Source organism: Equus caballus, chromosome 1 (genome assembly GCF_041296265.1).
Source record: "Equus caballus isolate H_3958 breed thoroughbred chromosome 1, TB-T2T, whole genome shotgun sequence".
Taxonomy (NCBI): domain Eukaryota; kingdom Metazoa; phylum Chordata; class Mammalia; order Perissodactyla; family Equidae; genus Equus; species Equus caballus.
In genome coordinates, this window is record NC_091684.1 from 21843217 (window position 1) to 21855494 (window position 12278).

Below are 12278 nucleotides of genomic sequence, written 5' to 3' on the forward strand. Positions count from 1 at the left end.
TAAATAAATCCATCTCCTCTCCAATAAGCTCTCCCATAATTTAATTAGCTTTTTGTTGCTACTAAGGCGTTTATTATATAAAGCAGTGGTCCTCAAACTTGAGCGGACACCGGCATCACTTGGAGGCTTGCTAAAAGACTGCTGAGCCCATCCCCAGAGTTTCTGATTCAGGAGGTCTGGGTTGGGCGTTGAGAATTTGCTTCGCAATAAACAAGCAGGCGATGCTGATGCTGCAGGTACAGGACCACACTGTGAGAAACAACCACTAGCCACGAATGCTGCATTAAACCCCGTTCCTCCCACCTCCCAGCACCGCTCGCCTAAGAAGACATACACAATAACCAGCCTGGAAACCCCAGAAAGGACCCAACAGCTCACACACCCAAAAGAAAACTCTAACGGCTCCCACTCAGAGCCGGAACTGACATAAAACCAACGCACATCCGGCTCCTGGCGCAGCCCAGCTACGCTATTTCCTCCTTACTAAACTCCGCCCACTCTGCGTCCTTAACGCCACTAAGGGCGGGCGGCCTAGAGGGTGCTAGTAATCACGTGAGTCGAGCCATGTCTCGCGAGGGTTTTTAACCTCTCGCGATGCTTCATCCGCCTCTGTCTTTTCCTTCTTCCAGTGCCCGGCTTTTTTCCCCTCCCCCTCACCGCCGACCGAGTTCTTCCTTTTCAGAACGAGTGGCCTTGTTGTCGCCGCGGAGATTTTTGCTGTCGCTGTCGCCACCGCCACCACTGGGCTCTTTTGCCCCGACCCCTTCCCGCCGCCCCGCCCCCAACCCCACACAAGGTAACAAAACCGGTGAGGGAGAGAGTAAGGCCTCGCCGGGCCCCGGCGTCTCCCGAGTTGAAGCAGAGGCCTGAGGCGGGGGAGCCGGCCTCGCCGGCGAGGCCTGGGCGCCGGCGAGAGCGGTGGGGGCCCCGGGTGCCTCTCCCGCTCGGAGCTGAGCCCTCAGCGGCCCCCGACGGGTTGGGGCTCCGCGCCAGAGCGGCGAACACGGCCAACAGGGGGCCCGTCGGGCGGGGTCGGGACGCGGAGGCCTCCTGAGGACATCCTGGGCCGCTCCGTGCGGAGCCTGTCCGGGGGCGGCGGCTCCGGCCCCGCCGGCGTCCGCTGAGCTCGCGTGTTCGGTTTCCCTGGAAGCTGACGTCTGAGTTTCGAGGTCGGAAGTAATGGAGCGAGTTGTGGCGGGCTTCGCGGTGCGGGTGCTGGGGCGGAGGGCAGCGGGCTTGCTCGGGCCCTTTGGAGCCCTTCCAGGTTCCAGGCTGTGGTCGGACGGGACTCGTAGGACAGGGTCCTCGGGAACCCTGTAGGTTTGCTTCCAGATCGAGAGCGGATTCTCTCGGATCTTTCAGGAGAAGAACGAGCCGGATTTGGTGAGGGCAAGTTCCTTAGAATACCTAAATGGCAGAGTATTTGTGCTGTCTTGTACTGAACAAAACTGCATCGGCACCATTTAAGGGACTGGGTGAAAGATTTTTGCTCTGGAGAAGAGCTTTTAAACACTCTTATTAATTGAATAGCTCACGTAGAGAGAGTAATTTGTGTAGTTAATCCAAAAGCCATTTATATTTGGTTTTGGAAGTATTCTTGAGTGCTTAAAAATAATTTTGTCGGAAGTCTCTATTCTTCTAGCAGATTAGTGCTGTGTGTTTTGTGGTGACGATGTAACACCCGTGTTAATTGAGCCGAACACAATGCCTTCCCTGTTACAGGAGTTTTTTTAAAAAAATGACAAATCCTCCTTTTCCCGCTTATCTGTTGTTTTTTGTTTGTCTTTCTATATGGAATTTATCTGACATGTTTATAATCTTCAGAATCCATTGCCTTGAAGTCTCTGGTTTGGCTCACAGCTTTTCTCTGAACTGAGAGGAAAGGTCATGGTGATAAATTAAGCTGCAGTGATTTATAATAAAGAGTTAAGAGCAAAATTGGTAAGGGTTAATTCAGGCAAACAGGGAAATTATTTTTGGTGGTGGTGTTGTTTGGTTCAGTTTTCATGATTTTACCCTTATTTCCCCTAGATGTCAGAGGATTTAGCAAAGCAGCTGGCAAGCTACAAAGCTCAACTCCAGCAAGTTGAAGCTGCATTGTCTGGAAATGGAGAAAATGAAGATTTGCTAAAATTAAAGAAAGATTTACAAGTAAGTATGAGGGGACACTTACAGTTACATTGCTTGAAAAGAGTCTTCTTGTGTTTTTCAAATGATCTGTTGCTTAGAATGTATAGGTACCCAAAGCACCCTTTGGAGTGGGTGTCCGCCCACTTAGTGGGTGTCCACTTATAGGCATATATGGCTTGTAGAAGTAGGATTGCTTCCTCAGTTTTTATACATCAAATTGAGTGAAGCGTTATTCTTTGTTACGTGAATCTTGGATGCTCATGTAATTTTTAAAAATGATATTAGAAGTCTCTCTTAAACTTTCTAGAGGAAAGATATGTATAACTTTACAGTGGAAAGTGCTTTTATTTTTAAAGACCTGGCAAAGGAAATTTAGTTCAAAGGGTAACTAAAATTAAAGGAGAAAAACATAACCTGATTAAGATTCTTTTTAATGTCACAAGATTCTCTGAAAACGAAATGAGTGTGTTTTTTCAAAGCTAGCCCGTAGCACTTTGTATTGAAAACACATAAAAATATCTAAAGAGATACTTGTTTTCTGCATAAATGTCACGTAATATTTGAAGTTAAGGCTAGGTTTTACAGTGTAGTTGTTGACACTTGTTGAAGTTAAATTGATCTAATTGAAAAGGAGATTTTAATTTACTTTGTTTGTTTGTTATGGGAGAGTTCACTAGGTATGAAACCTGCTCTTAAAAACTTGCTCTGGGTTTTCAAGACAAATGTAAAGCCATAATAGTAAATATCCTTTGTTTCTCCGAACACTAGGTTGATTAAGAAAAACACTATGTAATATTTGTAAATATATGACTTTGCCTCTTAACAAATTTGAGAACTTAAAATTCGCAACCTGATTTTTTGGAAAGTTTTGAAAGGAGTTTTGATTAGGTGGTCTTTCTTTACTGATTCAACACAAAACTTGAATCATCCTTATCCTGAGTAATCCTTTCCCTTCCTTTATCATCCTCTTGCCTATCAAAATTATTAATATTTTAGGAATATTAGAACTGCAAATAAATGAAACTTATTTAAAATGGGGTCCAGATCCAGGATTCTAAAAGAGCTTATCTGGGCATAGTAAAGATGAGTTGAATATTTTCAGGTTCATATTTTGGATTTCGGAAGCTTGTAAAGTTGCAATAGTATGTTATTTTTAAAAACACAGAAAACAAGACCCTTCTTCAATATGTAGAAGTCAGGCCAGTGGATTTTAGGGTGCTAGGCAATAAGAAAAAGACATATTGGGAGCAGTTTCTCCCACTCCCAGGCCGACTTTCTGTTTGCCTCAGAGAGAGATCCTGGCATCCCCTCATCTTCTTTTACCAACTTAAAAGCAGGGTCTTTTTCTTTGAAGAAAATAAAACATTTTGTACCAGTCTTGGGTATATTGCTTCCTGGGCAGTGGGAGGAAGGGTATATGTGGAACTGGTGGAGGAGGAGTTGGGAGTGAAGGTTGAAACAGCATTATTATTAGGTCTTTTTAATATTTCTAGAATAAATTGTCAGAGTCTGGACAGAACTGCCTTATATGACATGGTCTACAGTGGAAAGTACTGTAGGGAGAGAGACCATTGTGGTAGACATTGTAGTAAGCACGTAAATGACTGACTTAGGGTTCATTGATGACCTAAGTGTCATTTATCTGTAAAATATCCTCTTTTCTATAACCGTTTAGAATATCACTGTCCAACAGAACTTTCTGTGGTGATGAAAATGTTCTATGTCTGCTGTGATACCGTAGCCACTAGCCACATAGGGCTACTGAATATTTGAAATATGGCTAGGGTGGCTGAAGAACAGAATTTTTAATTTTATTAAATAGCCACATGAGACTACCATATTGGATGGCACAGATTTAGAAGCTTAAGTTCTAACACTTCAGTTAGTAGTAATACAGAATGCTTTTCCTGACCAATGTTGATCACAGTTTCCTTTCCTCCTCTTTCTATCATGAAAAAAAATTTCATTCTGGTTTAGATATAGGTTTGTTTTGAACTGCAAATTACTCAAAGATGGAAGGCATCATTTAAGGTTAGATAAAATTCTGAAAAGTGTTTGGATATCTGCTTCCACCTAGTAATTGTTGTCTGCATTGACTACAGTTACGGCTTCTATTTTGTCATGGGTTTTTTAAAAAAAATTGTCCTCTTTTTTTCTTCTCTGCTTTCTGGGATATGCCTTGTGCCATTGATTTAATTCTGCCTTTTGTATTTCCTAAAAAGTCTGTTCAGACTGATGACTGAGTTTGTGGCCTCCTTTATTTTCTTGAGTTCCTCTTATGGAATATCCTTAACCTGGTTATGAATTTGTTTGCCCTATCATTTGACAAAATACTCTTTCTGCATTTTTTTCAGTGACTTCCATTTTGCCAGTAAGGATCTCCTTATGTACTGTCTTTCATATAAAATAAAGTTACTCAGCAGGCAGGAAACTAATCTACCAAAGTCCTAATTGCCTTTCTTCTTTCATGTAAAAAAGTCGGTATAGTGAAATCCAGGCTAGCTAGCTGACAAGCTCCCCAGGCAGTCTATGATAATCACAAAAATAGTCAATTTATTAGGCTGTTTTGCTGAATAAACTGGTTCTAAAGGAGGCAGGGGTCAAGTCACTTGTCTCATATATTACAGTGGCTCTCTGCATCCCCGAAACGCCTTCCTTCAGTAAGCAGAGTGCTTGAGTGCACCCCCTTTGACCTGCTGATATGTAGATCACAACATCTGATGCTTCCTGGAATTGCCGATTACTGTAACTGCTGCCCATCTGTCGATGAAGGAGCAGTTTCAGAACTCAGACTTGGGGGAGGAAAAGTAATTAATGGTATGTACCTTTAAGAACCCCCTCATACATAAAATAGTGTCTCTAATACTTTGATACATATGCACATGTGAAGAAAAAAATTTAGAAGGGTCTCCAGAGTTTGTTGGGATGGGTATGTAAAACATGGCAAAGTGAAAGGACAACTAGGGATAAATGCTCTGGATTTTTTTAAAAAGTGTCACTTAAGTGCAGGGCTCTGAAAATTCTTTGTAATATGCACAGCTTTTCAGGACCCTTTTCTTTGGTGAAATGTATTTCCTTATGAAAATGTGGTGGGAAGATGTTGTAAAAGAAGTAGAGTTCTAAATCTGATACCTACAGATGCAGAATTCATGTTTGTACTCTAGTAGTGAAATGATACCTAGATAAATGGAATTATTTAATGATAGGGATTGTATGGGTTCTTGAGTCAGGCTTACTGGATTACATTCCTGGCCTTAAAAGTGGTTAATTAAAAACAAAACTGGATAATTACTCTTCTCCTTTGTATAGTACATGATCTGTTTATTTGGAAGTTCTTTGCTTTATTTGCAAGTATTGTCTAATTAAAAAGTATTTGAATGGCTACTTGGCACCTAATAAAACTTCATTAAAGCTACTACTTGACTGAATTTTTAAGTCAAATCTGAGACATCCAGTTTTTTTGTTCACAAAATTTTTATTCACAAAACTGACCTTTTTCCACGGGCTAAATGTTTTTTTTTTTTTTTTAGGCTCAAATATTAGTTTTTCAGAAATAGCCAGGAAGATTTAGAATCTTTAGGAAGAGGTAATATTTAACTTTCTTGGCTACTGAACCAGAACTACTATTATGAAACCTTAGTAGGAGCCAGAAGAAACTCAGTACAGAGTTTAACTTGCTAATTTTTCTCCCCAAACACACACAATGTGATGTTTTAAGCAACAGTAGGGGAACAGGTATGCAAGTTCTTAAATCAGATAAGATGATGCATAATATGGATCTTCATTAGAGTAAAAATATAGGAGATAGGTAGCAGAATCTCTCAACTTGTACTGTTTCTTAAGTTTTCTAACCAACCCTAGTAAACACCTTTGAATGAAGCTAGTAAGTGTAAGCCTGAATTAGAAAAAGTATTTGCCACACAGAAAGGCATTGCCTGTCTGTGTGTGTGACATTTATTTTTCCCTGTTAAATGGAGCTGTGCTAATGTGCTTAACAGAAAGATATTGGGATATTTTAAATCTAACCTGGTAATTTGCTTACCCGAATGGGCTAAGTTTTACAATAAATAAATAAGAAGACTACTGTTTTCTTAATATATGCCTACAATATTTTAGTAGAAATACTATGAGCAGGAGCATTTTTATTACTAATAAGGCCACTTCAAGTGTTTGAGGGGGAGAGGGAGCACGTTGGCTGTGCAGTTAATACTACTGCCAAGTAATGCTCTGTAAAACAGCACAGTTGTATGAAATATACATGACAATGATATGGGATAAAATGATCTTGAACCTAGTTCAGTCCCTCATAATTGACTATTTCTCATCTTTAGAGATCTGTTCAGCTAAAATAGGTGCTTAGAAATAATGTACGGTACAAGCTCGTCTACTCTATTTCTGTTAGTATTTGAGGTTAATTAAGCTGAAAGGCAACTGTCTGGGTTTAAATCCCAGCTCTACCCGCTGTATAAAATACTGTATCTCATTTTCTACATGGGGATAATCACAGTACCTACTTCATAGTATTTTTATGAACTGCAAGTAAATATGTAGAGTACTTAATAAGTGCTATATGGTATGAGAGCTGTCATCATCAAAAACTGAAAGAACTTGCCTGTTGAAAGTAGGTGACTATGTGAATTATAAAAATAACGTTATTGTTTTTGTTTTTCCATTTTAGGAAGTTATAGAACTAACCAAAGACCTTCTGTCAACTCAGCCTTCTGAAACTCTTGCAAGTTCAGACAGTTTTGCTTCTACTCAGCCCACTCATTCATGGAAAGTAGGAGACAAGTGTATGGCAATCTGGAGTGAAGATGGACAGTAAGTGTAGAAAAAACTCTAACTATAACATGAAATAATAAAATACAATGGTAAGATGTTTTTGAAATACCCTATTTTAATCTTTTTATGTAGCCAATATGGTATACAGAGCCAATTTGATTGTTGGGTGGTTACCATTAATACAGTAGGTTTTAGCTTTAGGTTAAGTTTTGGGGCAGAAGATTGGCTTGGATCCTAGAGGAAAGAAAAATGAAAGCAAAGGAAAATGCATGGATATTTTAAAAGATAATCTAAACTATTTTTTCCTTATATTGAAAATTGACTGAATGGTTGGTATCTTAGACTTCTGTGAAGCACATTGAAATTATTCCTGTAAGAAATATCTTAAAGAGACTGACTAAAGCACATTTAGTAGACATGTGAGACTTTCCTGATAATGTTTTAATTAGGGCTTCTTTTTTGATAGATGGCTAACTCCAACTATTCCTTTATATTATCTTTGTTAAAGGGCCATTTGATTGGACATATGTAATACATTAGACACATGTAATATTTGAATCACTGCAGTTTAAGTCTTGTAGGCTGAGTACTAAACCTTTACTCACCTGCTTACAGCCATGATATCTTTACAGGTGTTATGAAGCGGAGATTGAGGAGATAGATGAAGAAAACGGGACCGCTGCAATCACCTTTGCTGGCTATGGCAATGCTGAAGTGACTCCACTGTTGAACCTCAAGCCTGTAGAAGAAGGAAGGAAGGCAAAGGAGGACAGTGGCAACAAACCCATGTCAAAGTAAGTAACTTTGACTTTAGCATTTTAAGTATAATCTTCCCCGTTTGGGTATTTGAGGTAGTCTGCCGAATTTATGCAGGCTAGATTAGGGTAAGAATGTTGTAATACTGTTTACCGTTATCTTGAAGATTAGAATTATAGGGTCAGTGTTGTCTGTATATGTATAACTACGTAAAGTGATGACATTTTGATTCCCACTTAGGCATTCAATAAATATTAAGAGGATACTATGTACCTCTCATTAAATCAGGTGCTGGGGTTCCACCACAGTGAAGACGATCAACTCGGGCCTTGTCCTGACTGAGTTTATAGTCTAGAGAACAAAATACGTAATAAAAGAAGGACTTAAGTGTAGAAGTTATGAAGGGAACATAATGGGTCCTTCAAGGGAACAAAGAAAAGGTAGCTAAGCTGCATTTTAGTCATCAGTTCACATTTCTTTGAAAAAATGACATCTTAACTGAGATTTGGGGTCGGGGGAGGAGTTAGCCGGGTAAGAAACTAGAAGGTATGACCTTGGGCAGGCTGCTTAACTTCCATTTCCTTATCTGTAAAACAGGGTTGTAGTATCTACATTATGGGGTTGTATTAAATGATAGCATTAATAAGGCATGTAGCACAGTTCTTGACATGTAGTAAGTGCTCAGTAAATGTTTACTTTTTAAAAAGAAAACATGGTGGGAACATAGAGGTAACAGAAAGAAATTCCTGTGGTAAAAACTTGGGGCTGAAGGGTGTGTAGTTTGACAAGAGAAGAGGTTAGAGAGGTAGAGGCCTGACCAGAAAGAGCTTGAAAGCCAGTGATGCATTGAAGTAGAGGGGATATAATGTGATCAGATTTGAGCTTTTGAATGATCACTGGCAGCAGAGACAAGGCAGCTACTGCTGTGATCCAGGTGTAAGAGAATGGTGGCTGGAACCCAGGGAGTAGCAGTGAGGATGGAGAAGTGTACAGTTTGACAGGTATTTAAGAGAGAGAATTAAGAATATTTTGGTTAACTTGTTCATATCTGACACAATTTCCTATCGTTTGGATTTGTCAAGAGTTCTCAAACTTAAGTTGCTGCATAAATATATTTGAATTTTGGAAAATTATATCATCTATTAAAATAACATTTGAATTAAGCACCCCAATAAGAAAATCAGATCAAAGAACAATAGAACATCTCTGTTTTTAGTCTTTAACATCTGTGTAAAAAGCGGCTCTTAGCTTCATAGTGGTCATTATATGATACAGAGGAGTCTAGATCTTACTGCCTCTTTTTTAAAGACTTCTTCATCTTTCTTATGGTGAGAAGTCAGTGTTAACTGAGGAGAAATTACTGAGAGAGCTTTAGAATCAGATCCTATTGAGAGTGTTTTTGGAAAACCCAAGTTGTTTCTGTTTTAAGAGTTGTTAGCTATGATTTGCCTTTGTGCTGCTGTGCTCTTCCAATCTAAATGAAATAAAGTTTTAGCTGTACTGAATCTCTCATACACCTTTTCCAAATGCAGCATATTATACTTGCTAACTATTGATTTAGAAATTGATAAAGGTTCAGACAGCTACTAATGTTGAAACTCATTCCTAAAACGCAACTGGCAAAAGTATGTAAAAGTCAAATGAAGAGTCATAATTGAAATATTTTATTTACGTGGGTAATAGATAGTTATGTTTGAAAGCTTTCAATGTAATTTCAAATAACATTTATTTCTTAGTAGTGCTGGGTGATTGGCATTGATACTAGTGTTTTTATTCATGGAGAGGAGAGTGTATACATTTATAAGTGTTTTTGTTTTTTGGAGTTTTTTTGCACTGCTAAATATCTCCAAGGAAGTCATTTAGCTGTTATATCCACACAGAAAAGAAATGATTGCCCAGCAGCGTGAATATAAAAAGAAGAAAGCTTTGAAAAAAGCACAGAGAATAAAAGAACTTGAGCAGGAAAGAGAGGACCAGAAGGTGAAATGGCAGCAGTTCAACAACAGAGCCTATTCTAAAAACAAAAAAGGCCAGGTTTGTAAATCTTTTCATCATACTTTGTAAATTTGAAAAGTACAACTGTCATTAAAATAAGATTAAAATGAAAAAGCAGGTACACAGATTTTAAAAAATACATAACTAGATCTTGAATTCAGAATCTACTTCAATCTTCACTTTGGCTTATTGAAAAGTATCTCCATTAGCCAATGTCTCTGCAATAGAAACACTATGAATGAGAGTTTATGTCAAGAATTAGAAAAGATCTAGGTTCTTTTCCTTCTACAAACTAAAATTTGAAAAATTTGCTGCCTTACATACTGCTTAGAGTCAGTGTGTTGAACCCTGCCTGCTTTGTTAACATGTCTTATGCTGGGCATCACTGGTTGTTTTATTTAGAAGAGCACTCAGGTTCCCTTGATGTACTTTTCTTTGTAAGTGTATTTTGATTTTTTCCAAAACTAATCAAGAATGATTTGTGTCATTTTCCCTAGGTAAAGAGAAGTATTTTTGCTTCACCTGAGAGTGTAACTGGCAAAGTTGGAGTAGGAACTTGTGGAATTGCTGATAAACCCATGACACAGTATCAAGATACCTCTAAATACAATGTCAGGCATTTGATGCCTCAATAATCAGAAAAACTGTTGGATTTCATCTCTGCAGGGCTTTACATTTACCTTTTTATCCTTATATTTTTCTAAAGGTAAATTATTTGTTAGATGAGTAAGGAAGATACCATTGTCGTCATTGTTTGACTTCAATAGAATGAAACTTGAAGAGATTGCATTTGATACCTATTCATTTAACTTTTTTCATTACTACTACCAGTGTTTCCTCAAAGTTTGTTGGATAAAGCAACTTTTCTAGATAGATGCTGCATAAACACAGCACTTAGATGAAATGTTGATTTTTCCTAATATCAGGCCCCCACTTAATGGATGGTAGATACTTTTTGTAAAGTCCTAATTTGGAATTTTCACATGCTTTGAACATGCCATATATTCTAACAATTCACTGGAACATCAAGGCAAACTATCAACCTGCTAAAGAGATCATCTTTTCATTTTTTTTATCTTCAGCTTAAACCTCACTGTTGCCTAATTAAGCCTAAAAATAGGTTAATTTATAAATGGTAAAGTGAGGTTTTTCCTTGTTTCCTAAGCCCGTTAGACCATCTCTAAAATTGATCCAGCTCTTTTATTCTTTTCATTGGGTTTTAGTTTTGTATAAGAAACAATGTTTAGGACCAGCTACCTTTTCTAATGTTTTTTTTTGTTTGTTTTGTACGTTTGCTTTCTTCTTGTGTTGATTTTTCATTTATGGTAGTGGTACCATTTTTTGGATGTGTAATGTTTATATGAGAAAACAAAAAGCTGATGTATAGCCCTGTATACAGTGTAGATACTATTTTTGTAAAAAACCAAGGCTAAATTAATGAACAAGAGTACTGAATGTTTCATCATTAAAAATTTACTGTATTTCTTGTGCATTAATCTGACCATAATTTCCCTGTATATTATGTTCATGTAGCTGAGTTTGTAATTTTTGTTAACTAGATCAAGATGTCAGCATTTCTTGGTATAAGTGAACGTCACAGTTATCCTGAGTTGAGTTTAAGCCAAATATATGCATAGAAAAGGGCCTTCCTATTAATGGAAGACGGTGATTTTTAGGATGTGTGTTAATTTCAGTTTTTGTATGTTTAACTTTTATTAAATAAAGTGTTTTTAAAATCTCCAGGGTGTGTTAACAGAAGGGTGAAGTCTTAGCTACCAGCACTGATAGAGTGATTAAGCCTCAGTATACTTGCATACATTATTTCCACAGAGAACACTGAGTATGTGATAAAAGTTTCAGTAAATCTTATGTACTCCTTCCATTAGACCTAAGAAATTGGATCCTAAAGAACAAACCAGTTTTATTTCAAGGCTTTGTGGTGTGTATACAAGTGTTAAATTTTTGGTAGAAGGGAAAAAGAAAAATTTTTCTTTCATGAATTTTATTCTTTTACTTTTGGTAAGTTGAGGCTTTTAGGAGGATAGTGATGAGCGGCAGAATTCTTTATATTGCCCCTCTACCTCCCTCCCAACCCAGGAGATCACTGTTTTTTTTTCCTATAAGTGATGGCCATAGGGTAGAGCATGTAGGACAGAATGAAAGGTGAAGTATTTTTTTTAATACAAGACACAAATTACAGTAGAAAAAGGGCTACTTAACCTGAAAAACTTGTAAATTATATTAATGTTCTTGTTACCAGTGTAACAAACATCTTAAGAATGTACTAAAAGTCAACAGTATCCTTAAAGGACTGCAAGAGAACCCTTTGAATTAAAAAACATTTTTAAAGAAATTTGATATAATTGTGTTAGCACACAAAATGGTTTTTGGTGAGATTACCTTCGTACGTTGCAACAGTAGTTCACCTAGTGTGTGTTTGTGTAGGCAAGACTCTTGTACTAAGACTTGTGCCTTCTTTGACCCATGGGCCTTATTTTCTGCATGTTAATTTTCCTGGAGGGTTTTGTAGTAGGAGAAAGAAAAAGGAATAAAGGTGAACGTATTGTATAACACAGTTAAAAAAAAAAAAATAGGCATATAGCATGAGATAGGAG

General features: G+C 37.9%; 1 protein-coding gene across 6 annotated transcripts; it reads left to right on the forward strand.

Moving 5' to 3' along the window:
- Nucleotides 1-512: 512 nt before the first annotated feature.
- On the forward strand, nucleotides 513-11403 carry SMNDC1 (survival motor neuron domain containing 1). 6 transcript variants are annotated; one of them, XM_070260846.1, is made up of 7 exons: nucleotides 516-796; nucleotides 2032-2151; nucleotides 4758-4947; nucleotides 6809-6951; nucleotides 7545-7706; nucleotides 9549-9702; nucleotides 10161-11403. In XM_070260846.1, exons 3-7 carry the CDS (start codon nucleotides 4945-4947, stop codon nucleotides 10296-10298), a joined length of 600 nt encoding a protein of 199 aa, XP_070116947.1. In that variant the 5' UTR covers nucleotides 516-796; nucleotides 2032-2151; nucleotides 4758-4944; the 3' UTR covers nucleotides 10299-11403. The 6 variants fall into 6 exon arrangements, with proteins under 6 accessions (XP_023495391.1, XP_070116947.1, XP_023495398.1 ...); XM_070260850.1 differs by lacking the exon at nucleotides 516-796 and adding an exon at nucleotides 1014-1941; XM_070260859.1 differs by lacking the exon at nucleotides 516-796 and adding an exon at nucleotides 1182-1383.
- Nucleotides 11404-12278: the final 875 nt, after the last annotated feature.

Bases quoted from the DNA above. Each gene is read 5' to 3' on its own strand.
- SMNDC1 (XM_023639623.2), top strand. From the start codon at position 2,032: ATGTCAGAGGATTTAGCAAAGCAGCTGGCAAGCTACAAAGCTCAACTC. The intron at 2,152-6,808 runs GTAAGTATGAGG...TTTCCATTTTAG, and splicing joins AATTAAAGAAAGATTTACAA to GAAGTTATAGAACTAACCAA. The intron at 7,707-9,548 runs GTAAGTAACTTT...ATATCCACACAG, and splicing joins GGCAACAAACCCATGTCAAA to AAAAGAAATGATTGCCCAGC.